This window comes from Alligator sinensis, unplaced genomic scaffold (assembly GCF_000455745.1).
Source record: "Alligator sinensis unplaced genomic scaffold, ASM45574v1 scaffold942_1, whole genome shotgun sequence".
Taxonomy (NCBI): Eukaryota; Metazoa; Chordata; order Crocodylia; family Alligatoridae; genus Alligator; species Alligator sinensis.
In genome coordinates, this window is record NW_005843153.1 from 129,991 (window position 1) to 154,939 (window position 24,949).

At 43.8% G+C, this 24,949-nt stretch overlaps 1 protein-coding gene across 1 annotated transcript in view; it reads left to right on the forward strand.

Moving 5' to 3' along the window:
• Positions 1-24,949, forward strand: part of LOC102372691 (myosin heavy chain, skeletal muscle, adult) — a 45,511-nt gene that overhangs the window by 121 nt on the left and 20,441 nt on the right. Inside the window, exons 2-18 of the mRNA XM_014526766.2 lie at positions 167-214; positions 1,963-2,200; positions 2,289-2,432; positions 2,517-2,673; positions 13,906-13,933; positions 14,034-14,145; positions 14,229-14,321; positions 19,877-19,940; positions 20,033-20,131; positions 20,248-20,351; positions 20,431-20,569; positions 20,958-21,076; positions 21,186-21,335; positions 22,153-22,323; positions 23,379-23,685; positions 24,140-24,210; positions 24,806-24,893. Coding sequence (XP_014382252.1) covers positions 1,997-2,200; positions 2,289-2,432; positions 2,517-2,673; positions 13,906-13,933; positions 14,034-14,145; positions 14,229-14,321; positions 19,877-19,940; positions 20,033-20,131; positions 20,248-20,351; positions 20,431-20,569; positions 20,958-21,076; positions 21,186-21,335; positions 22,153-22,323; positions 23,379-23,685; positions 24,140-24,210; positions 24,806-24,893 — 2,050 coding nt within the window. The 5' untranslated portion in view covers positions 167-214; positions 1,963-1,996. The remainder of the gene's footprint in view (positions 1-166; positions 215-1,962; positions 2,201-2,288; positions 2,433-2,516; positions 2,674-13,905; positions 13,934-14,033; positions 14,146-14,228; positions 14,322-19,876; positions 19,941-20,032; positions 20,132-20,247; positions 20,352-20,430; positions 20,570-20,957; positions 21,077-21,185; positions 21,336-22,152; positions 22,324-23,378; positions 23,686-24,139; positions 24,211-24,805; positions 24,894-24,949) is intronic.

Sequence of the window (24,949 nt, forward strand, 5' to 3'; positions counted from 1 at the left end):
CCTCTAGCATTCATTTCCATGAGTAATTGGCTATGTCAGCTGGGATTTTAAATGTGCTTTTTAAGGAAGGAAGGAATTTTTAAGAAATCTGTATATTTTAAATCCATAATTAATTACTGGAGTTTTGTGCAGCAATAAGGAGGGAATTGCCATTTCTATTTTACAGTATTGACCAGCTTCCAGCCTGCTCACCATCCATCTCATATCACACCAGGTAAGACCCTGATTTACTTAATTCCATGGAAAGTAAGAGAATCTCTAGTGTGGGACTGTGAAACAGCTGAACTGGCAGATTGACAGTTGAATTAATTATATTCCCTAATCTTTATTCCCACTGTGCCAAAAATTGTATATTGTGCTTGGGCTTTGCTGCAGATAGGAGGCATGGTCTCAGTGTCTTGTCTTGAAGCTACTGATCACTGATGCTACTAACTGGAGGATAGTTTTTGACATGATAGTGCTGAAACTGGTTGGAGCTTGCCATGTGAGAGACTACTGAACAATTTAAATCTTTATCTATGGGACATACACATTATTATATTACTTTCTCTAGAATTTTTTATTAACATATATGTTAGCTGTTATTGAAAAAAACAGTTTTGATTGGGACATAGAAGCCATTTTGTAAAGGGTAATACAGTAAAACCTTGTTATGATTCTTGTTAGCATGTCCACTTACCTATCCATACTTTCCACATTAAAAAAACATATTTACTAGGTGAATGCAGTAGGGAATACTCATATTGCTCAAATTTAGGCAACTTAGGCATCTACATGCACAGTTAGCCTTATAAAATGGCCTCACTTTCTAAGATCATGAACATTTAGCAGTGAGAAATATATATTTATTTTTTAGGAACCTAATTTTGGTTTAGAATTCAAAATTCGATTATTTAAATCCTGGCCCCATGTTTAAACCCTTGTCCTTAGTTCTTGTTATGAATGACAAGTAGGGAGTAAGTAGGGTGGGACGGGTGGGTCATCAAACAGGACACTGATTTAGAGAAGAAAACCAACACTTGCCACCCCTTCCAGCATTATAGTGCTTGGTACTTGCTATTCCTCTTTCCTTCCCCCATCACTAAGGTGCTAAAATTGCTAGTTATGCCTCTGATGAATTCAGTGCCATAGCAAGGGGGAGGAGGGGGAAGGGGGAGTGGGGTGACTGCCCTGGGGGCCGAAGTGAAGGGGCACCAACAGGTGCTGTCCAGCTGTGGCATGGAGCAAGGCAGAGCTGTAAGTGGCTGGTTTGGGGCTGTGCAGGGATGCAGGGAGTGTGGATGCCACCGCTATAGATGCACTCCCAGGCAAGCATGGGGTGGGGGGTGCCCCCTGGGTCTGTGCATCCTTGGCACTGTACTGGATGGATTAGTCTAGTACAAGTGTACAAGGTACTGCAATAATATATTTAAAAGCCGCGTTAACCATGACTTCTATTGTATATTCCTACTTAGCAGTTCAAACAATTTAATAATTCACACTAGGCCTCCAGTCATCATTGTGACTTAGCAAGCATGTGTACTATAGCTTTAATGATTTTACTTTTAGAAAATCTTACTAAATTGACCTAAGGAATTGACATTTGATTTTCTCCATAATGTCACAACAGTACTGTACAAATCTTCTTAATAAAGGCTATTAAGAATAACATTGCCCAGCCAACCTTGCACCCTTTCACTGTAATTATATAAAGAAAAATGTTCAAAAGTGCCCAAAGCCTGGAATTTTAAAAGGTATTTATGAGTTGCTGTGCTCAGTATTTTAAGGCCTAAGTGACTTAGATGCCTAAACCTTAGTGATGTACTCATGTAGGCCCCTAAGTTGAATTGACTTTCAGTAGACACCTTTGAAAAAGGTACCCGCAGATTAAACATCTCAAGGGTAGAAAATGTAAGAGGCTGCAGCCATGTGGTGCAGAATATTGAATAATTATCAATATAACTTCTTTTCTCTCTATTAAAGTTCACTGCTGCCCTGACCTGAATAAACCATCACCATGTCTTCAGATGCTGAGATGGCAGCATTTGGAGTGGCTGCTTCCTACCTCCGAAAATCAGAAAAGGAGAGAATTGAGGCCCAGAATAGGCCTTTTGATGCCAAGTCATCTGTCTTTGTGGTGCATGCTAAGGAATCCTTTGTGAAAGGCAGCGTCCAGAGCAGGGAAGGAGGGAAGGTCACAGTCAAGACTGAAAAGGGAGAAGTGAGTAAAAATAAGGAGTAAAGAATTCCAATGTGACCCTTCTCTGTGCTCTTGGCTGACATAAGCTGGTTTCTTGTTTCCTTGGCAGACTGTGACTGTTAAAGATGATCAAGTCTTCTCAATGAACCCTCCTAAATTTGATAAAATTGAGGACATGGCTATGATGACCCATCTCCATGAACCTGCTGTACTGTATAACCTCAAAGAGCGTTATGCAGCCTGGATGATCTATGTAAGTATAGACTGAAATTTTCCAAGGGTGGGTGCAATTACATTAAGCTGTGTGGAAGCCAATCAGATTATTTCTTTTTTGCAGACCTACTCAGGTCTTTTCTGTGTCACTGTCAATCCCTACAAGTGGCTGCCAGTGTACAACCCAGAGGGGGGCCTGGCATACAGGGGGAAAAAGCGTCAAGAGGCCCCTCCCCACATCTTCTCCATCTCTGACAGTGCCTATCAGGCCATGTTAACTGGTGAGTAGTTCAAGCTCTTTAAACATACAATTTCTTAAGGGGAATCACACAGTCCCTTTCTGAAAATGTAGTTCCTATTTTTTTAAAAACATTACATGTGCAGTTGTGTACACATCACTATGAGCTTTGTGTTCTTCACAGCTATTATCATTGCTAGCATAAAATGCGCTTAGGATGAGACTCATGATGGTCCATGACATGCTTAAAATGATGGAATTTAGTAACCAAAATAACTAAAAGTAGCTGGTAACACCCCTGTTCCAGTGGCTGCAAAATCCACCAGGCACCTATATTCATTTAACAAATACGCTAAAAACCTTCAGGTTTCTCTAGGCATCTGGACAAGCATGGAAGCCTCTCATCTGAGCAACTAGATGTCTACCTCCTGCCCCAGCTCCTGTGCAATCTAAAAATGAGTTTGAATGGAATTCTGAGTATGTGTAACACCCATTAACAGCATTGGACCCTTCAAAAATGCATTTCTAACCCCTTTCTTTTTAAGAAGTGGTAAGAGGAAGAAAAGCAAGTGTGGTATTGCTTCATAAATTTTGCATAGTAATCCTGAAAGTTAAAACACTCAGCCAGGAACTGGGAGGCCATAGCTCTAGGTCAGTGGTACTCAATCTATGACCCATGGACTGAATGCAGCTGGTTAAGGCCATATGAATGGCCTGTCACCTTTACACCTCAGCCACTCATTCTCTTTTTCCCCCTGCTGCTGAATTCAGTATTGCAGGGGGTAGAGAGGAGAAGGGATGGACAGAGTATGAATGGTGGTGGGTTCCACATCTCCTGGGCTCCACAGCTGTGCCTACAGGGTGTCTTGGGGCAGATTGCACTAACATGTTCATAAGCTCACAACACTCCTTGAAAGCTGAAGGGGGTTGGCCACACCTGACTTGCCCTTTTCCTGTCCCTCAGCTTGTTTCTTATTTTAAGATTTGTCCTGCTTATTGGACTCCATGTTTCTAAGCCTGCTTCAGAAGAAATGTAAGCCCACATCCCCTACTCTCTAGGAAGGTGCCTTAGCACTGGGTGAGAGACTAAACTGGTGGGAAGGGGGCATTTCTCAGCACTCCTGTTGAATCTGGTCCACTATACTGAAATAAATGAAAGCTTCAGAGGGGCAGAAGGATTGCAAATGAGAGGGAGGCTGACTCTAGATTAGTGTTCAGGGCACTTAGCTGAAGGGAGAGGGCACAGTGGAAATAACGGCTGCATCCAGATGAGCAGGGGCATGAGCTTGCAGCAGCACAAATAGCGACACAAATTTGTGCTGCTACTTTATGCCTCAGCGCACAACCCTGCACTTGTGCTGTGTTGTGGGACAAAATGGCCTGCTGTTGACAAACTGCCCTTGCCCAGCCTCTCCCAGCTCCCTGTGTGCTGGAGCAGCCGGGGTACAAATGGAGCATAGAGATGCTCTGGCTGGCATCTAGAGCATCTCACTGGAGGACCAAGCCTCTGTTTGTTCTGGCACACACTATTGTAGCATGTTCTGTGTTGTTTCCTGGTGCTTTTTTTTGCTACTAGGAAATCCTGGTAGCAAATTTTGCCCCCGCATTGTAAATTTGTTGTGGGGGGCACATTTTAATGTTCCACATGTGCAGTTTGTGGTGCCACATTCACCTGTTCTCAGTCTTTTATTTTTAAAATTACCCCTTAATAAATGTTGAGTTTTGCAAAAGTAAAAATAATACATATTCCCATTGTCAAATAAGAAGTTGTAACCTTATTCCTTATTTTATTCCAAGAAAACTCAATGGGTGCATCTACATGAGACACTATGTCACTGTAAGCAGTGAGCTATGGCAGTGTAGCTCATTGTTACGGTGACATAGCTTCAGCAGACACTAACCATGATGCTGCCACTACTGTGCAGTAGCAATGAGCTAATGTGCAGTAGCTTATTGCTACTTTGCAGTAGGGTTGGAAATGACCTGTGTGCTACTGGGACTTTGCAGTACTGGCAGGTACTACACAGTCATTTAGTATTTGTTAAAACAAGTACTACATGGCTGTACAGTATTAACTGTGCAGTGGGGCCCAACATATAGCTAACTTTAAAATAGCTCGTAGAGTCATATATGTTTTGCTACATTTAGAACAATATTGAATTATATGGAAAAAGTGTGAAAATGGGAGTCTACGAAGGTGCAGTACAAAATTAAATTCATTTTAAGATGCACAGTTTATCTATTTATTTATTAGATGTGTACGTCACCCTTCCTAACAAAGGCAGCTTACAAAAAGGGACAGAAAATGGAAATGAGTATGAAAACAAAGGCTTCTTAAACAATATTCCAGCATAGCCTGTCTTGCTAAATGCCTGTCTAAATAGGAAGGTCTTGCAGCAGTTCTAGAAAATGTCCAGGCTCTGGTAGTCCTGAAGTGGGAGGCTGTTCCAAAGCTGGTGGTGACTACTGAGAATGACCTCCCACATGTTTTGATTGTTAAAGACAAATGTGATATATACACATCTAGTTAAATGGCTTGTGTAATGCCTATAGACTGAAATTAGCTAAAATATGAAGGCTCTTGGTAAAAATAACAAAAAGCTATCCTTTTACTTTTTCCAAAAGCCCATGGTTTTTGTCATCCAACAGTAGATGCATTTGTAGGGTTATAGAGACTGCTGAATTTATAGCAAGATCTCACTGAAGTGCAGTCAGAGAGAGGATGAGGCAACACACTTCCCTTCAACTCTTCTCCCTGACATTAATGGACACCTGCTCTCTTCCACCAGCTGTCACAGGAATTCTTATCTTTCTTTCTTCCTTCCCACTCAAAAGTCAGCTCCCATGACAGCAGAAGCAACTTCAAAATAATTATTGCTTAATGCAGTGTAGTTCCTGAAAATCTGTGCAAAATATTGGAACAGAATTGATGTGCCACTGTGCAGAAAGGAATGCAAGATTTGTGAAGGGAGTGGATTGAGTACAAGAGAAAGCCTGACCCTTTCACCTTGAGAGTGGAGTATCCACTTTCAAAGAGAGACCTGGGCTCTCTTCCTTGCTTCTGTAAGTGTTTATGCATTGGATAAAAACAAAAAATAATCTTGTTAGCAGAATACTTCAAACACTAGGGAAGAGAGTCATGCTCCCTGTTGCATTCATTTGCAACATAATTCCTGAATGCCTTTCTGCACTGTGGCCCAACTTTAGCAGGAAGAATGTGGAGTGGCACTCTCCACTCTGCATAGTGTCAGACACTCTGGTATGAACCATAGGTTTGATTCTTAGGCAGACCTTCAATTCAGACTGCCCACTTCCAGGATAAGTGTAATCAGCATTAGCTTATATGGAAAAGAAGTGTCAGCTGAGAAGTGTTTTGGAAGATCTTTCTGAAGTATGGATGCCCACTGAAATATGCCACCATTCTCTGCCTGCTCCATGATGGTATGCGAGTGGTGGTTCTCAGTAATGGATCTATCACAGACTTCTTTGAGGTTAAAATGGGAGTTAAGCAAGGCTGCATCATCACTCCAACACTCTTCTCAATATTCCTTGCTGCAATGCCACATCTGACCACCAACAAGCTTCCAGCCTGAGTGGAACTAAACTACTGAATGGATAGTAATCTGTTTAACCTCAGCTGGCTCCAAGCCAAAACCAAGGCCACGCCAACCTCAATCGTTGAGCTCTACACTGATGATGCTGTACTGTGTTCTGACTTGGAAGCAGACCTTCAGGCACTCATCAATGTCTTTATTGAAACATACAAGAAAATAGGTTTGACGGTTAACATTCATAAGACTAAAGTCCTCCACCAACAAGCTCCGAATGAGTAGGTCCCCCATTCTGGTAATCCAGATCCATGGTGAGACTCTGGAGAATGTTCAGTATTTCCTGAACCTTGGAAGCCATCTCTCGCAGAAGGCTGACATTGATGAAGAAATCCAACATCACAATAAGTGTGCAAGTGCAGCCTTTGGACACCTGAAGAGACAGGTGTTTGAAGATTGTAACATTGGATCTGGAACCAAGCTCATGGTTTATCAAGCAGTCGTAATCCTCAACTTGTTGTATGGAGCTGAGATATGAACAACATATAGGAGACATCTAACGTTGTTGGAGAAGTACCATTAACATTGCTTGCGGAAGGTTGTCTGAATCCAGTGGGAAGACAGACACACTAATGTTCACGTGTCCCTGCAAGTAAATACACCATGAGTATTGGGGTGATAATCATCCAACATCAACTTTGTTGGGCTGCCATGCCATCTGGATGTATGACTCCAGACTCCCAAAGCAAGTTTTATTCTCCCAGCTCAGCCAAGGTATACACTCAAGGGGAGTGTAGGAGGGTGGCTGGGTCTGCCTCAGTTTCCTCCTTGAACTCACCTGCCATGACTTTGGTTAAAAGATAGAAGAGGTTCAGTGTTATAAAGGGGGAGATGAAGCACCACAGACCACCAGGTGATGAATCATCAGTGCAGATTTATTTGGAGCTAGAAGTTACACAGCTACTTTTTCCTTGCTAATTACCTCATTAGTGAGGGAAGTCAATATATCAAATAAAATCAAATAAAGTCAAGTCAAAAAACACAGTGCCTCTAGGTACTTGAGGTTAGCTTTAAATTGGGTGAAATCTTCCCCGCCAATTAACTCATTAGTGGGGGTGCGTTCTCCGTGCTGTTGCATGTCCCCATCCGGGAGCAGTCTCCGTTGCTCCGGCTCTGCCAACTCACCATATTGACCCTCCTCCATACCTTCCTGGTGCTGCGAGTAGCCCCTCATTGCCTTTACCAGCTGCACATTGCCCTGGAGCCCTTAGCCTCAGGGCTCTCCTTGTTGCAGCAATCCCCCAGAGCCCTGCTTCCCCTTCAGGTTTCCCATCTTCTTACCAGTCAGTAGAGTCTTCTCAGGACCTGCTGTCCTGGGTTCTCTAGGATTGCTAGTCAGGCTTCTTTTCCTTCTCTTCTTCTTTCTATCCCTCTCTCTCTCATGATTCTTCCTCCAGTGCCTGGAGGCAAATGCATGTTCCCTCACCACTGGATTTATACCGGCCATGGTGGGTTAATTACTCTAACCCCCCACCTCCCCCCCCCAGTGTGTGATTCCCTCCACCGGTGCACAATGCCCTCTACGGCTACCCACTCCCATGGCAAAACCTAGTAACAGGGCTCCTGTCTGAGTCCCTGCTACACACCTCTCCCCTTAGTTCAATGAATATCAATTACATTTTTTCTAATGCTGGTGGCTCCTTTTGGTTCCTGCTGGATCTCTCGTTGGGATGTCATCCTTCTTCCTTTTGTGTGGGACAGGAAATTGATGTTCCCATTCTTCTTTCCTGCTCAATGTCTCACTGAAAAAAAAAAAGGCTGTAAAGCAAGGGACTACCTCATCAGTCTGGCGTTATCTAATTTGGCTGTCCGTAACCAGCGCAGAGATGCATGATCTGTAATCATCACAAACTTCCACCCTATTAGGTAATAGTGAAAGAGTTCTACTCCCCATTGGAAGGCTAAGCACACCCATTCAATGGTAGAGTAATGGGTCTCTGCTGGGGTCAGCTTTTTGCTGGCAAAGGCTATCGGCCTTTCCTCTCCATCTTCCTCCTGGAACAGGGTCGCTCCTAAGGCGGTGCCCAACACATCTGTCTGCAGGAAGAAGGTTTTTTTAAAGTTTGGTGTGTACAAGAGTGGATGTTGGCATAGAGCCTCTTAGATTAGCTTGAAAGCATGAAGGGCTCTTGGGTTCCACTGGACCGGGTTTCTCCGGAGCTTCGGTCAGTTCCATCAGGGATGCCACCTTCTCCGAGAAGTCCCGGATAAACCACCAATAGTAATTGGTGAAATCAAGGAATGATGTAGTTGTTTTAGTGTTCAGGGAAGTGGGTGTTGTCGAATTGTTGCCACCTTGTCAGCCACGGGCCTTATACTACCTTGTCCTACCATGAAGCCTAGGTACTGTGTTTCCCTTTTTCCTAGTGCACAAAATCCGGGGGTTAGCTATTAGTCTGGCCTCTGAAGTTCTTCCAGGACTTTCTGTAGATCTTGGTGGTGGGTTTCGCAGTCCGGGGAGAAGATAATGATGTCGTCGATATACGCAACTGCCTACTCTTGGTACGGTGCCAGTAACTGCTCCATTAATCGCTGGAAGGAAGTGGCTGCCCTGTGTAGCCTAAATGGCATTTGCTTAAACTGGAACAGGCCCCACAGAGTCCCAAAGGCCATATTTTCTTTATCTGCTATGGCCATAGGGATTTGCCAATATCCCTTGGTCAGGTCCAGGGTAGATATATACTGGGCCTGACCAACCTTTTCCAGCATATCATCTACCTGCGGCATGGGTGCTGAGGGAATTGGCAGAGGTCATTGTGGTACCCCTGGCACAGCTTTACAAGCACTCATGGTACTATGGCCAGGTGCCAGAGGACTGGAAAAGGGCCAATGTGGTCCCCATTTTCAAAAAGGGTAGGAAGGAGGACCCAGGAAACTATAGGCCCGTTAGTCTTACCATGGTTCTGGGGAAGCTCTTTGAGAAAATTATCCAGGAGCACATCTGCGAGGGACCAGCAGGGGAGATTATGTTTAGAGGCAACCAACATGGGTTCATTAGGGGCAGGTCCTGTCAGACCAACCTGGTTCCCTTCTACGACCAGGTCATAAAATACTTAGATACAGGTGTCATGGTGGACAAAGTCTTCCTGGACTTTAGGAAGGCCTTCAACACTGTTTCTCATCCCATTCTCAGTAAATGGGCATATGGGGTGGGAAGAGATCTGTTTGTATCATCAACTGTGAGCAGCCCGTGCCAACAATGGCTGGGATGATGGTATCTCTCACCCTGACTTCAACCACAGGTTTATCCAGGCGGCCCAGTCCTTTTTGCCAGCTGAAGCTACAGTCCATCTTCTCACCATGGGAGTTCTCCGCAGATCCTTCACCATGGGACCTTCGTGAGCAAAAATGGGACACATGACCTTTCTCTCCACATCTGTAGCGCGCTACATCCCTGGGGTCCCAGGCCTGAGATTCCCAACTGGGGTTCCGGTCATTCTCACCCCTCCTTCCCTGGCTGGGCCCCATTTTCTGGGATCCTGACACGGGTCCTGTCGGATGTTCCCTCCTAGGAGCATCTCTCTCTCCTTCTGCAGTGGCATAATCCTCGGCAAGCTGCAGAGCTTCTTCCACCGTTTTTGTTTGGTAGCATAGGACCCAGCACTGAGTGTTACTTCTGAGGTCTGTCAGGAATTGCTTTAATACTATGAGGTCCACTATTTCATGGGTTGTTCTGATCTCAGGCTGTAACCACCACTCTACTAAGTCTCTGAGTTTCTGGGCCAGTAGATGTGGACGGATCCCTTCAGCCCCTTTTTGAGCCCTGAACTTCTGCCAGTATGTTTCTGGGGAGATCTCCAGTCGGTACAGTAGGGCCTTTTTCACCTTCTTGTAGTCCCTGGCTTCAGTCCTGGTAAAAGCCCGGTAGGAGGCTTGAGCTGGCCCAATGAAAAGAGGGCCTATCTTTACAGCCCAGCTGCTGGGGTCCCATGTTGCAGCCATGGCCGTCCTCTCAAAAGCTTCTAAATAGTCTTCTACGTCATCTTGTGGGGTCATCTGGGGGAACCTGGCCCCCTCCCCTTCTCTCCCCAGTGACATCTGTTGGGCTTTGATCTTTTCACAGATCCTGCTGGTGAGAGAATAGCTAGATCCAAGACTCTGCTTCTTGAGTGCGTACTCTAACTATTTCCTCCAGCTGGGCTTGTTGGCCCTGTAAAAGCTGAAGAGTAATAATGTGTGCCTGTTGCCAGTCAGCTGGGGCTTGTGTATCCATAGACTCCATGGTTCTTTGGGTCTTCTAAGGTTCCTGGCCAATGCACCAGTTTTTGTAGGAGGGTGGCTGTGTCTGCCTCAGTTTCCCCCTTGAGTTCACCTTTGATTAAAAGATAGAAGAGGTTCAGTGTTATAAAAGGGGAGATGAATCACCACACACCACCCAGGTGATGAATCATCAGTGCAGATTTATTCAGAGCTAGAAGTTACACAGTTACGGTCTCCTTGCTGATTACCTCATTAGCGAGGGAAGTCAGTGTATCAAATAAAGTCAAATAAAGTCAAGCCAAAAGCCAGAGAGTGCCTTTAGGTACTTGAGGTTAGCTTTCAGTCAGGTGAAAACTTCCATGCCAATTAACTCGTTAGCAGGGGCATGGTCTCTGCATTGCTGTGTGTCCCCATCCGGGAGCAGTCTCCATTGCTCTGGCTCTGCTGACCCACTGTATCAGCCCTCCTCCACACCTTCCTGGTGGTGTGAGTAGCCCCGCGTTGCCTCTGTTGGCTGCATATCACCCTGGAGCCCTCTGCCTCAGGGCTCTCCTCATTGTGGCAAATCCCCGGAGTCCTGCTTCCCTGTCAGGTTTCCCATCTTCTTACCAGTCAGTAGAGTCTTCTCAGGACCTGCTGTCCTAGGTTCTCCAGGATTGCCAGCTGGGCTTCTTTTCTTTCTCTTCTTCCTTCTCTCCCTCGCTTTCTCTCATGATTCTTCTTACAGTGACCGGCAAATGCGTGTTCCCTCGCCGCCTGATTTATACCGGCCATGGCAGGTTAATTACTCTAACCTCCCCACTGGTGTTTGATTCCCTCCACCAGTGCACAATGCCCTCTATGGCCACCCACTCCCATGGCAAAACCTAGTAACGGGGCTCCTATCTGAGCCTCTGTTACAGGGAGGACAGAGCAAGAACTTCAGGGACACTTATAAGCTGGGAAACTCCCTTCTTGAGAGCACGGTGGCAGAAAGAGATCTTGGAGTCATTATTGACTCCAAGATGAACATGGGCCAACAATGCAAGGTCATGTTCAGTAGGGCTAACCGTACTTTGTCGTGCATCCACAGATGCATCTCCAGCAGGGTTAAGGAGGTGATTCTCCCCCTTTATACGACACTGGTCAGGCCGCAGCTGGAGTACTGTGTTCAGTTCTGGGTGCCACACTTCAGGAGGGATGTGGACAGCATTGAGAGGGTCCAGTGGAGGACCACCCACATGATCCGGGGTCAGCAGGCCAGACCCTATGAAGAGAGACTATGGGACCTTAACCTGTTCAGCCTTCACAAGAGAAGGCTGAGGGGGAACTGGTGGCCGTCTATAAACTCACCAGGGGGGACCAGAGGGTATGAAAGAGACCTTGTTTCCCCTAGCAGCCCCAGGGTAACAAGGAATAATGGCCACAAATTGTTAGAAAGTAGGTTTAGACTAGACATCCGAAGGCACTACTTCACAGTCAGAGTGGCTAGGATCTGGAACCAACTTCCAAGGGAAGTGGTGATGGCTCCTACCCTGGGGGTCTTTAAGAAGTGGCTTGATGTCTACCTGACTGGGGTCATTTGAGCCTGGTTTTCTCTCCTGCCCAGGGCAGGGGGTCAGACTTGATGATCTACAAGGTCCCTTCCAACCCCACTTCTATGAATCGAAGAATCCTCAAGGCCAACTTAAAAATATGCAACAACAATGTCAACTCATGGGAGACTATCACCCAGGACTGCCTCAAATGGAGGAAGAATCTGGTGCAGGGATCTCAGTACAGTAAAATCCATGATATCCAGCATGAGAGGAGGATGGGGGGTGCCGATAATGTAAAAATGCTGGTTACCTGAAGGCACAGGGTTTCCACTTGGATGCAGAACGGGGGTGAGAGGGTGGCAGTGGCCACACGTGGAGTGGGGGGGAGGGGGGGGGGGGGTGGCAGCCACATGCAGAGCAGAGACAATGGTGTGGTAGGTGGTGGCAGCAATAGCTGTGTGAGAGCTTCCCCACCCTGCACCCCTCCCTGCATCCCACCACATCTGGCTGGCTGGCTGGAAATTCCAGTTAATAGAGTGTGCAAGTTAGTAAAACCCCAGATAACAGGGATTTTACTGTATTTTGAAACCTCCTCACAACAACAGCAGATCTACATACTCTGTACTTGAACCTGAAACTGACCCAAAATTTGATCTAAACAATTTCACTTGATGAGGTTTGTGTAAAATTGAATTTTTAAGGAAAAAATGGAAAGAAAATTGAAAGAAATTTTTTTTGTAAAAAGATCTGAAGTCCATGTTTCCTGTGGTGATTCTATCAATTTGTGTAACCTTAACTCTGCTAATTATTACTAACAAAGCTATATAATAAAAAATGACCAACCTCACTAGGTAGTAAGGATGTGTGAAGCGGGCCCTAATCAATTTGGATTTGGATTCAGGCCGAATCAGGGACAGTGATTCAATTTGTTGATTTGGATCACTGTCCCTGATTTGATTCAGCTGAATCTGAAGATTCGATGCTGATTCAGAGAATCAGATATTTGGACATAGACACAGCTTTAACAGTTTTTTCTACATACCTTGAGGTACCAGCAGGGCTTGTGAATGCTGTGATGCTGGGGCAGATGGAGCGTCCCACAGGAGTGCGGGGGGGACCTCCACGTGGTCAGCGGCAAACCCAGAAGCGGACCAGTGGGGAGCATGCAGGCCCACCCCCCCCATGCCCCCTGGCTCAGCAATCGGCCGCAGGAGGACCCTGGGTGCCCTCCCCCCAGACCCAGGAGGCACCAGTCACCAATCTGGGGGGGGTGTGGGGGTGTGGGGGGTCCTGTGGGACACTCCATGTAACCCAGCATCACAGCATTCATGAGCCCCTGCTACCTAGATGTATGTAGAAAAAACATTTAAAGCTGTGTCTGTGTCCGAATCTCCGAATCTTTCCAAATCTCTCTGAATTGATTTGGAGGGTTCTGATTCGATTTGGCAAGATTAAACGGTCCTCTGATTCAATTCGGATTTGGAGATTGGGCACTGAATTGGGCCGAATCTCCACCAAATCGAATCAGGGACTGAAGCTTCTCATAGCCCTACTAGGGAGAACCATTCCATGAGAAAACTCAAAATAACTTTGTCTGAAATGGAATTATTTTTTATAAACTTGGTTTTGTTTGCTTCTCTTCTGTCCTCTTTTTATTCCTTTTGCCACTGAATGCAGAAGAATGAATGGTGCTGAGAGATTTGATATTTTTCTTTCCACCGTTATTGTTTTCTTTTTCATTCTGTAAATTTTAAAGACTCCTGCAACTCTGGAAGATACAGATTAGCTAAGGGAAAATGAACACAAGAACATAAAGAAAAAAATCCTTGAAAAAAGCTAATTTTTGTCAAGAATGTTTCAGAAAATGTTACCAGGCTCATATTGACTTCAACTGTATTTCAGTTTTTTTCGTGTTACTCATTAATTTTTTTGACTTTGTCTCTTTGACAGACCGTGAGAATCAGTCAATCTTGATCACGTATGTATACTTCCCTGCTTTGGTTAATTTTTGTTTGGTCAGGTGCAGCAGGATAAACTAGCTGATTATATATTCTCTGCTTCTCTGTTTTGTTTGACAGTGGAGAATCTGGTGCGGGAAAGACTGTGAACACAAAGCGTGTCATCCAGTACTTTGCAACAATTGCAGCTAGTGGAGAGAAGAAGAAGGAAGAGCAGACCGGCAAAATTCATGTGAGTTTCTAGAGAAAATTTAAATATTGTGTTCTGTAACTTGGTTTTAAAAGTATAATTTAATAATAATTACTACTTTATAGGGGACTCTGGAAGATCAAATCATCAGTGCCAACCCGCTACTGGAGGCCTTTGGTAATGCCAAGACTGTGAGGAATGACAACTCCTCACGTTTTGTAAGTTGAACTGTCAGATATGTTGCTGCTTACAGATAAACAGAAGTTTCTTGCTTCTGTTACTAAAATGCATGGTGAGAAAATGTATATTCATACTACTAGGGATTTTTAACAATGCCTTTACTTAACTACAAATAATGAATGAAACATACCTATAAATAACAAAATTTATGTGAAACAAATACATACATTTGCTTTTGTATTTCCCTAGCCATTTTATGTACTCTTCACATAAATATCTATTTCCCTGTATATCTGATAAAGTCCTCTCAAGTTATATAGATTCTTTCAGCAGAGTCATTCATTAGGACTTTGCAAAACAGCACCTTTCCATTTCAACTTCCGTTTTGCCATTTTGAAGGGACAGTGTTTCATTTTGCTGTTTTGAAGCACTGTTCCATTTCATTTTATCGAAACTCTCTTGCTGTTTTGATGCTGTTTTGACGCTTTTTGACCTTTTGCCCTTAGGCTATAATGGGGAATCATGAAAATGCCTATAATTTTGTAATTTCTTGCCTGATTCAGATGAAAATTGCATGGATGGTAGCCCCTTCTGAGGGCATGAAGCCTGCCAAGTTTCCAGGAAATAGATATGGGTTTTTTTGTGAAACTGCACCTCAAACTGTTCAAAGCAAAACTAGTATCACTTGCTGGCAGTGGCAGCCTGCTGTCATCCTGCACACAGATCTGGGGGCCCACGCCCCCCGGGAGGAGTCTAGCATGGCCCCACAGCCCTCCTTGGGGGTGCAGGACCCCTGATCTGCATGTGGGATGACAGCATGCTGCCACTGCTGACTGGAGCCAGTGCCAGCACTGGGTTCTTCCCGACACTAAGCATGGGCTGCACCAGACAGACTTAGGTGCTGTTGCTGGCCCCAGCTGGCAGCAGCAGCATAATGTCATCTGCATGATCCACAGCAGGTATATGGAGCTTTAAAAAAAAAAAAAAAGCCCCGCGTTCACCAGCTCTGGCAGCAGTGATTGAAGCCTCTTGGCACTTGTGGCAGAGGCCCCCCCCATGCAGTGTGGGGCAGCAGGGATTGCTCCCCTGCCCACCTGGCACCTGCACGGCAGCAGTCCCATGACGTGGGTGCAGCATGGCTCGGCAGGGCTCCGCATGCTGTCCTGGAGCTGGGGTGGCTCCATGTGTCAACCAGAGCTCTCAGTTCGATTCCCCAGCTCTCTGATCATTCCCTCAGCTTTTCCTGGGGGGTGCTGACCCTGGATCTGCATGCCTGGTTTCAGGAGACTACTGCTGCTAGCTGTGGAAATAACCCAGAGCCACTGCCATCCATAGCTGGCAGAAGCAGCCTGCTGTCATCCCACATCATCCAGCGGCCCACGCCCCTCAGGAATAGCTGGGGGAAGCAATTAGAGAGCTGGGAGAAAGATCAGGAAGCTGGGGAATTGAATTGGGAGCTGGGGAAATGTTCAGGGACCTAAACATTCCCCCTAGCCCCTGGCTCAATTCCCCAGCTCCTGGTTTGATTCCCCAGCCTGCTGAAACCCCTGCAAGCAGATCAGGGGCCCACACCCATCCTGGGAAGAGGTGGGGAAATGATCAGAGGGCTGGGGGAAGCAATCAGAGAGCTGAGGAATCAAACTGGGAGCTAGATGTCAATATCAGAACAGTCCTTCCCCTCTCGTCCCCCTCCCTCTCCTTAGTTTCTGTTAGCTGAAAGCAAGCCTGGCTTCAAATTTCAAAATGCTTTGAGTGTCCTTGTTTCATTTTGAAGCCTTTCATTTCATTTCAATTTCACTTGTTTTGATCTCAAAACACGTTGAAACAGCTTCGAAATGAAACACCTGTCGAAATTTCACACAACCCTATCATTCATTTTCCAAGTGAGATTTCAGATAAAATATATCATCATCAGTTGAGTGGTACAATTATCAGGTTTCCCAAAGTCCTGAAATTTCACAGTTAAGATTTGTCCGCACAGCCCAAACTTTACCGTTGTATATATAAGGATGCAATCTTTGTTTACATGATTGCATCATGTATTTTAAGACTGAACTGTCCCATGACAGAAATTTTTTTTATTTTGATAATTTATTTTATATCCAGAGAAGTTTGCAGATACATTAAAAGTTTCATCATGAATGTCTTTTAGTTCACAATTAGAATCTGTCTTCAAAAGTCTTATATCACCCTGTTACAATACTATTGCTCTAGTACTTCAGAAATGTCTATATTTCTTCTGCAAGATTAAAAGACAGAGAAGGAATAATAGCTATCAAGGCCACCTTACTATCCCTTCTGATTCTTAAGACTGAGGTATGATTGTATTACATAGCTCTAATTCAATCGATCACAACTAGAGTCATCTTTCTCTCTCATTTGATTCTAATACAAAATTGATAGGTGAAATATATCCTGAGAAATTCCTTCTTAATACATAGGGTGTAGTGACAAGAGTTTGAAGTGAGACATAAATCACATATATTAAATTAATTAAGAGTAGAATTCTGTTTCTCCTAATGGACAACCAAAGTTCAGCTAGTGACCAACTATGTCTGTTCTGTAGGAGGGGTTCTATTACCTCCTCTGGATGGGTAAGTGACCCCTAGGATCACCATTCAAAAATGTATAGATGCCTTTCATTTCTAGAGTAGGGGCAGTAACATGCCCAGGTGGAGAACAGATACACTTCTGCTCTTTAGCTGAGTAACTCAGACTTGGTTGCAAGCTGTACTTGGATCATCCATTAGATTTAATAAAATTCTGCCCCAAGTGCTTTTTGACCTCTGATTTCCTTCCTATTGTGCATTCAATTTTTGTGATCATATTTATCAATTTGTTGTTAATAACTTGACATAAGTCTCTATCTTAACATGTACTAGTGAAATGGCCAAAAAATTCATAGATTCATAGATGCTAGGGCCGGAAGGGCCCTCAACAGATCATCGAGTCCAACCCCCTGCCTGGGCAGGAAAGAGTACTGGGGTCAGATGACCCCAGCCAGATGCCTATCCAGACTTCTCTTAAAGACCCTCAAGGTAGGGGAGAGCACCACCTCCCTTGGAAGCCAATTCCAAATTGTGGCCACCCTTATCATGAAGAAGTTCTTTTTGATGTCCAGCCTAAATCTGCTCTCTGTCAGTTTGTGACCATTGTTCCTTGTTACCCCAAGAGGTGCCTTGTTGAACAGAGCATCTCCAGTTCCTTGCTGTTCCCCACTAATGAATTTGTAGGCAGCCACAAGATCACCTCTCAGCCTTCTCTTGCAGAGGCTGAAGAGATCCCGGTCCCTTAGTCTCTTCTCATAGGGCTCCGCCTGCAAACCCTTAACCATATAAGTGGCCCTCCTTTGGACTCTCTTGAGGTTATTCACGTCCTTCTTAAAGTACGGCACCCACAACTGGATGCAGTACTCCAACTGCGGTCTGACCAATGCTGTATAGAGAGGAAGTATCACCTCCTTGGTTCTATTTGTCATGCATCTGCTATTGCATGATAAAGTGTGGTTAGCTTTGCTGATGATTTCGTCACACTGATGGCTCATGTTCATCTTGGAGTCCACTATGACTCCAAGATCTCTTTCTGCTTCTGTGCTACTGAGAGGGTCATTTTCCAGCCACTAGGTGTGCTGGATATTCTTACACCCTAGGTGCAGCACTCTGCATTTCTCCTTGTTGAACTGCATCCTATTGTGTTCTGTCCACTTTTCCAACCTGTCCAGGTCTGCCTGCAATTGTTCCCTACCCTCCAGTGTGTTCACTTCACCTCACAATTTAGTATCATCTGCAAACTTGGACAGAGTAAACTTCACGCCCACATCCAAGTCACTGATGAAGACATTGACGAATACAGGTCCAAGGACCGAGTCCTGTGGGACCCCATTGGCTACATCCTTCCAGGTCAATACCGACCCATCCACCCCCACTCTCTGGGTGCAACCCCCAAGCCAATTTGCCATCCCCCAGACTGTGTAATCATCTAAGTCACAGCCTCTTAATTTATTTATGAGAATGGGACGAGATACCATATCAAAGGCCTTCCTAAAATCCAAGTAAACAACATCCACCTCTACTCTTGCATCTAAGCATTTTGTGACCTGGTCATAAAAAGAAACCAGATTAGTCAGGCATGATCTACCTGCTACAAATCCATGATGGTTGCCCTGCTGCATTATTTTTCCTGCTGGACTCACACAAATATGATCCTTAATATTTTTTTCAAAGACTTTTCCAAGGAGACAGGTGAGACTCACTGGCCTTATTACTTGGATGCTCCTTCCTCCCCTTCTTGAAAATATTTGCCCTTTTCTAGTCCTCTAGAACCTGACCCAAGCACCACAAGTGCTCAAACAGCCGTGCCAGTGGCTCTGCTATGACACTGGCCAATTCCTTCAGTACTCTCGGATGCAGCTCATCCGGGCCTGCTGACTTGAACACATCTAGCCCATACAAGTGACTCTGCACCAAGTCAGCATTGACAGTTGGTAGGCTGGTGTCTCTCTGATGCCCATCTAAGAAGCCATTAGACTTGTCTTGACCCTTGTTCAGGAACACTGAGACATTGTACTCATTGTAGAGCTTAGCCTTGCCCCCCCTGTCTGTCACTAATTGCTCCTGCTTGTTCAGTAGGGGTCCTGTGCTGCCCTATGCCTTCCCTTTACTCCCTACGTACCAAAAAAAGACTTTTTGTTGTCTTTAATTTGTGTTGCCAGCCTCAGCTCTGTAGTTGCTTTGGCCTTTCTAACTGACTCCCTGCATGTGACGGCCAAGTAGGTATACTCCTCCTTGGTAGTTTCCCCCTGCTTCCACTGCCTATATGCCTATTTTTTTGCCCTTAGGCTTCCCTGGATTTCTCTGTTTAGCCAAGGAGGTTTTTTGGCCCCTTTCCCCTCTTTCCCTTGCAATGGGATTGTCTCCATCTGTGCCCAAAGGGTTGCTTCCTTTAGGAATGACCACCCTTCCTGGACTCCCATCTTGCCAATACTCCTATCCTGTAGTGCGTTACTGACTAAGGTCCTAAGCACACTGAAGTTAGCCTTCCTAAACTCAAGCACTTCCACCCTACTAGTTACCTTTCCCACCCCACACCATATGGTGAATTCAACTGATTGACAGTCACAGTCCCCAAGGTGACCACAAATCTGCAGTTCCCCTACCAGGACATTCCCTGTCCCCAACATGAAGTCCAGTAAGGCATTCCCCCTAGTGGGACCATATACCTCCTATGTTAGGTGAAAGTCCTGTATGCAAGTTAAGAATCTGCATAAAAGGTTGGATTTGACTGAGTGCTCCTCCAAGCAGATGTTAGGATAGTTTAGGTCCCTCATGACAACCATGTCCCTAGACTCTATGGTCTCTGAGAGCTGCCTCAAGAATTCCAAGTCCAGCTCTTCCTCGTGATGTAGTGGTCTGTACCAGACCCCCACCACCAATTCCCTTTTCAAAGCATGCTAATAGAATATATCTAAGGTGAAATCCTGACCCCTCTGAAGTGAAGGGAAAAATTACCTTTAACTTCAGTAGTGCCAGGGCTGCATTCTTGGAGTCTGTCTAAAACTTATTTCACTAAAATGTTCTTCTTCCCCATTTTAAAGGGTAAATTCATCAGAATCCATTTTGGCACCACAGGGAAACTGGCTTCTGCTGACATTGAAACATGTAAGAAATCTTCCTGGATATATCAAAATTTTCTTCTTTTTTATTCTTGTTCTATTTTCTTGTGGTTAATTGCATTTTATGGGCCTTACCAGATCTGCTGGAGAAGTCCAGAGTTACTTTCCAGCTCAAAGCAGAAAGAAGCTACCACATATTTTATCAGATCACGTCCAACAAGAAGCCAGAGCTCATTGGTAAGAGGGATCACTAACATTTTTCACCAAAGATGATAACTGAGTAACAACTACTGATGAACTTTATTGCTTGGCCAGTTAAACTAAGCCCATGTGTGTCCCATTCTTGCTTTCAGAGATGCTTCTGATTACCACTAACCCATATGACTATCCCTTTGTGAGTCAAGGGGAGATCACTGTTGCCAGCATTGATGACCAGGAGGAGCTGATGGCCACAGATGTAAGTAACACATGGCAATTATTATGTGGAGTGTTAGCTTTACTAGATGGAATCTTTATTTTATTGATTCTGTTGCCAGAGTGCCATTGATATCCTGGGTTTCAATCCTGAAGAAAAAACAGCCATTTACAAGCTGACAGGGGCAGTCATGCACTTTGGGAACCTGAAATTCAAACAGAAGCAGCGTGAGGAGCAGGCAGAGCCGGATGGCACAGAAGGTATTAACAGAATTTGCAACTGAAGTCTCAATAATACAAGCATTTATTTAAGACATAAAAGCTGAAATGTGACAAATTGCCATTCTTTAGTTTTCAGTTATGTTTGAGAAGGCACTTTAAAAAAAAGCCCTTTATTGTCGATGCTTGAGTATAGATTTTCCGAAGTACAAATGTCACTTAAGTGGTTTACTTTCACTGAATTTCAAAAAAACTTTATTTTGAATTCATGGGTTTTGTGCCACCACCAATTCCTCTATAAACTCTAGTAACAGAGCAGACCATTTACCAATGCATTTACCAATGCAGTGCCATTTACCAATGATATCCCATTCAGCACATTCTTCTATTTATGGTACAGCAATTGATACTTTTCTCTGGGTGTATTTAGTTGCTGACAAGGCTGCCTATCTGATGGGTCTGAACTCGGCTGACCTACTTAAAGCCCTGTGTTATCCTCGAGTCAAAGTTGGGAATGAGTATGTGACTAAAGGTCAAACTGTGCAGCAGGTAACAAGCAACTGGAAATTTAGAATTAATACTTTAACTTGGCACCAAAGTTGTCAGGATTTCCTCTTCTGCTTTGTATGATAACTCTAGTCTTTTTTCCATTGGCTAGGTGTACAATTCAGTTGGTGCACTGGGAAAGGCTGTATACGAGAAGATGTTCTTGTGGATGGTTGTTCGTATCAACCAGCAGCTGGATACTAAACAGTCAAGACAATACTTCATTGGTGTACTGGACATTGCTGGCTTTGAGATCTTTGATGTAAGGAGCAGGGATATGATAACATCTTTTTTATTACAGTTTTCTAGAAATACCTGTTTTTTCTAACCAGGTGACTATATCTCCCCTAAACACAAAGCATAATCCTTGAAAGGATTTACTTTTAAAAACATAGATTTATGGTGCAAGGATAGAAATGTCAATTGCAGTTTTGCATGCTGCAAGCTTGTTAGTAGGTTCAAGTTAGGATGATTTAAGTCTTTGCATCTGGCAAAATAAGATTTAGAAGCATTCTGGAGTGTGAAAGGGTCACAACATTTGGAAACACAAAGGCAGGCCCAGGGTTTGAAGCATACACAGGCCTGAGCCAGGTGCCCAGAAATTCACTGGTGGGCCAAGATAAGAGTGCATATAAACATGGTGAGAAGGTCAGATGGGTGAACACTGCACAAAAGAGGACACATATATCCTTTAGTTATGTTCTAGTGGAAGTGCAGAAGTTCTGGGGCAGCAGCATGTGTGAGGGCACACAAACATCCAAGGCCTTGCTCTGTCTGGAAGCTCAGGTTACTGAAATCTTTTCCAGAATTTGCCTTAAAATAGTATAATAAATACTAGACTTTAACTTAATATTGATTTAAAAAAATAATGAGAATCTCATGAACTGTGTCTTTGCATTCTCTTCTCTCTTCAGTATGAAGGCATAAGTTTCACAGAGAGCACTGCACATAGGGCCTGGCAATAGACCTCAATATGTTTAGAGTAGGAGGCCCTTGTAGAATTGAGTATGAACAGCACAGACACTCACACTGACTGCTGCATCTTAAAAATGGGAATATTTGTGTTTGGTTTTGTACAGTACAACAGCTTTGAACAGCTGTGCATCAACTTCACCAATGAGAAACTGCAACAGTTTTTCAACCATCACATGTTTGTGCTGGAGCAGGAGGAGTACAAGAAGGAAGGAATTGAATGGACATTCATTGACTTTGGGATGGACTTGGCTGCCTGCATTGAGCTCATTGAGAAGGTATTTTTTTTCTCTTCAAGTGCCTCTTATGTTCAAGAATTCATTAGCTGCTGGGAAGCCATCATGAATTTTAAAAGGAGTCTTTCATGTGCAGGTATAAATGTTCAGATTAAGTTATTTAAAATATGTTGATCCTTAATTAATTTTTTGAGCTAGAGGCATTAAGGAGGTCACACAACTTCAAGCAACAATTCTGGAAAGATGGTGTAGACCAGTGGTTCTCAGCCTTTTTTGTACCAGGACCCATTTGTAAACATCAGTGGCCAGTCCCTACCCATGGGTGTGTGGGTGGCAGGGAGGGCCCCAAACAGCCTGTGAGAGACTGAAACTCTGACAGCCTGCAAAGGAAAAGCCTTCATTTCCTTCATTTTTCTCCTTTAAAGGAGAATCCATTTTTAAAGTTTGCTGATCCACGTTTACAGTTTGTTTGTGACCCTTTCTTATATTCTTGCAACCCACTTTTGGGTTGAGGCCCACAGGTTGAGAAATGCTGGCATAGACAACTTTATAGCAAGACTATCTTCAGAAGCTCTGAAAGATTTCTGTTTCCAAAGCAAACATACAGAATCTGCAAAAGAAACAAAGTTTTCTTTCTTCATGTATTTGTGGTGAACACACACTGTGGCTTGATATATTATTCCGCACATAGGTATCTTTTGAGTGCGGCAATAGCAAAGCAGTGAAATTTTATGTAATGTGCATAGAATTCAGGATATTAGTTGCAAGCATGCTGTTCAGTTAAAAGACCCTTCAAACTCAGTATTGCCATGTGTTGTGAACTATTTTGGGTAAGGACATTTTGTAAACATGACAAAGTTTTTGCATTATTTAATCTCTGAATGGTGTTTTGACAGAAAAGTGAATTTCCATGAGTCATTATGTTACAATCAAGAGAGCTAAAATATGTGAATATCAGTATGATTAGTCACACTTTTTAGAAAGATATGCACTTAGACAACATCTTCTGATTTGTTTCTCAATCTCCAAGAAATGGTCACATTGCCTAGAAGGCCAATTTGTAACTGATTTCATTTGTTTGCTGCTGTTTCTTTCAGCCCATGGGCATTTTCTCTATCCTGGAAGAGGAGTGTATGTTCCCCAAGGCAACTGACGCTTCCTTCAAGAACAAGCTCTACGATCAGCATCTGGGCAAATCCAACAACTTCCAGAAACCGAAGCCTGCCAAAGGAAAGGCTGAGGCCCACTTCTCCCTGGTGCACTACGCAGGCACTGTGGACTACAACATCACTGGCTGGCTTGACAAGAACAAGGACCCCCTGAATGAAACTGTCATTGGGCTGTACCAGAAAGCATCACTGAAAACATTGGCTCTGCTCTTTGCCTCTTTTGGTGGAGCAGAAGGTAGTAATTTCTGTACAACCAGTATTTTTGACTGATTCTTAGCAGATGCTTCCTGTAAAATTAAGAAAAAAACTTAACTTTTAAAATGCAGTATGTATGCCTTCATAGATGCACACATCTTAAGGGCAGAAGGGACTTTGTTGCTATTAACACAGGCTATTGGGCTGAATGCAGCAATTTCTGCAGTGGGCAAAATTATTCTCCTTCTTACTACATAAGGAATCATAATTGGACTCCTTGAAGTGCAGCTGAATTAGAGCATATCTTTAGAAATGTGTCTTAACTTAAAGCAACTCTGAGTTTTGATGTGGGGTTGCATCTTATTTCCCATTTGAACTCTCCTAGCTTCAGCTTCCAGACATTTGATCTTGTTCTCCTTTTTGTCTCCATTTCCTTTAAAAAGACAAATACATTTCCTCAAATGTTAATCATATCCTTATTTTATATTGTTCAGAGAGTGGTGCTGGCAAGAAAGGCAGCAAGAAGAAGGGTTCTTCTTTCCAGACTGTCTCTGCTCTTTTTAGGGTATGATATTTTTCTTTTTTTCCCTGAAGGAGAAAAAATTCAGATCTTCAAAATGTAGTTTCTAATTGTCTAACTTGTGACAAAAGTCCTTTGAAATACTTGGTCTAGAATTCCATTTAAGCTCCATGTCATTGATTATAAAGTATGTCCTTTTTCCCCTCCCAAAATATAATATCATATAAAACAGAAAATAGAAAACCAACACAATTGCTACAGGAGTATGCAGAAATAACAGTTACATAATAAGAGATGAGGCATACTCTCTAGGGGCAGTCCTCCTCCCCTTTAGAAGTGGTTAAAACATACCTCTGCCCATATCTGGTTATTTCAATTTGAAGTAATTTGTTAAAATAAAAGGAAACTTAGAAAAGTATTTTTCATGTTTTCACAAATAGCAAAAGACTGCTTAATCAAAGAGGAGCAAGAATTCATTGTGCAAATTTCAGAGAAGGGAAAAAGCAGAAGCAGCATGCAGCAATACACATTTGATTGGATAGATGGTTGATTGCAGTGCAGTTATTTGGCACTTTACTATATAGTGCCACTCATAAAATTGTAGGAGGCCAACAATACATTTTCTTTTGTGGCATCACAGGAGAATTTAAACAAGCTGATGTCCAATCTGAGAAGCACGCATCCTCATTTTGTACGATGTATCATTCCCAATGAAACAAAAACTCCCGGTAAGGAGCTTCACTACAAAGAGATGTTAGTGTGAAGCAGCCACACCCCTCTCAGC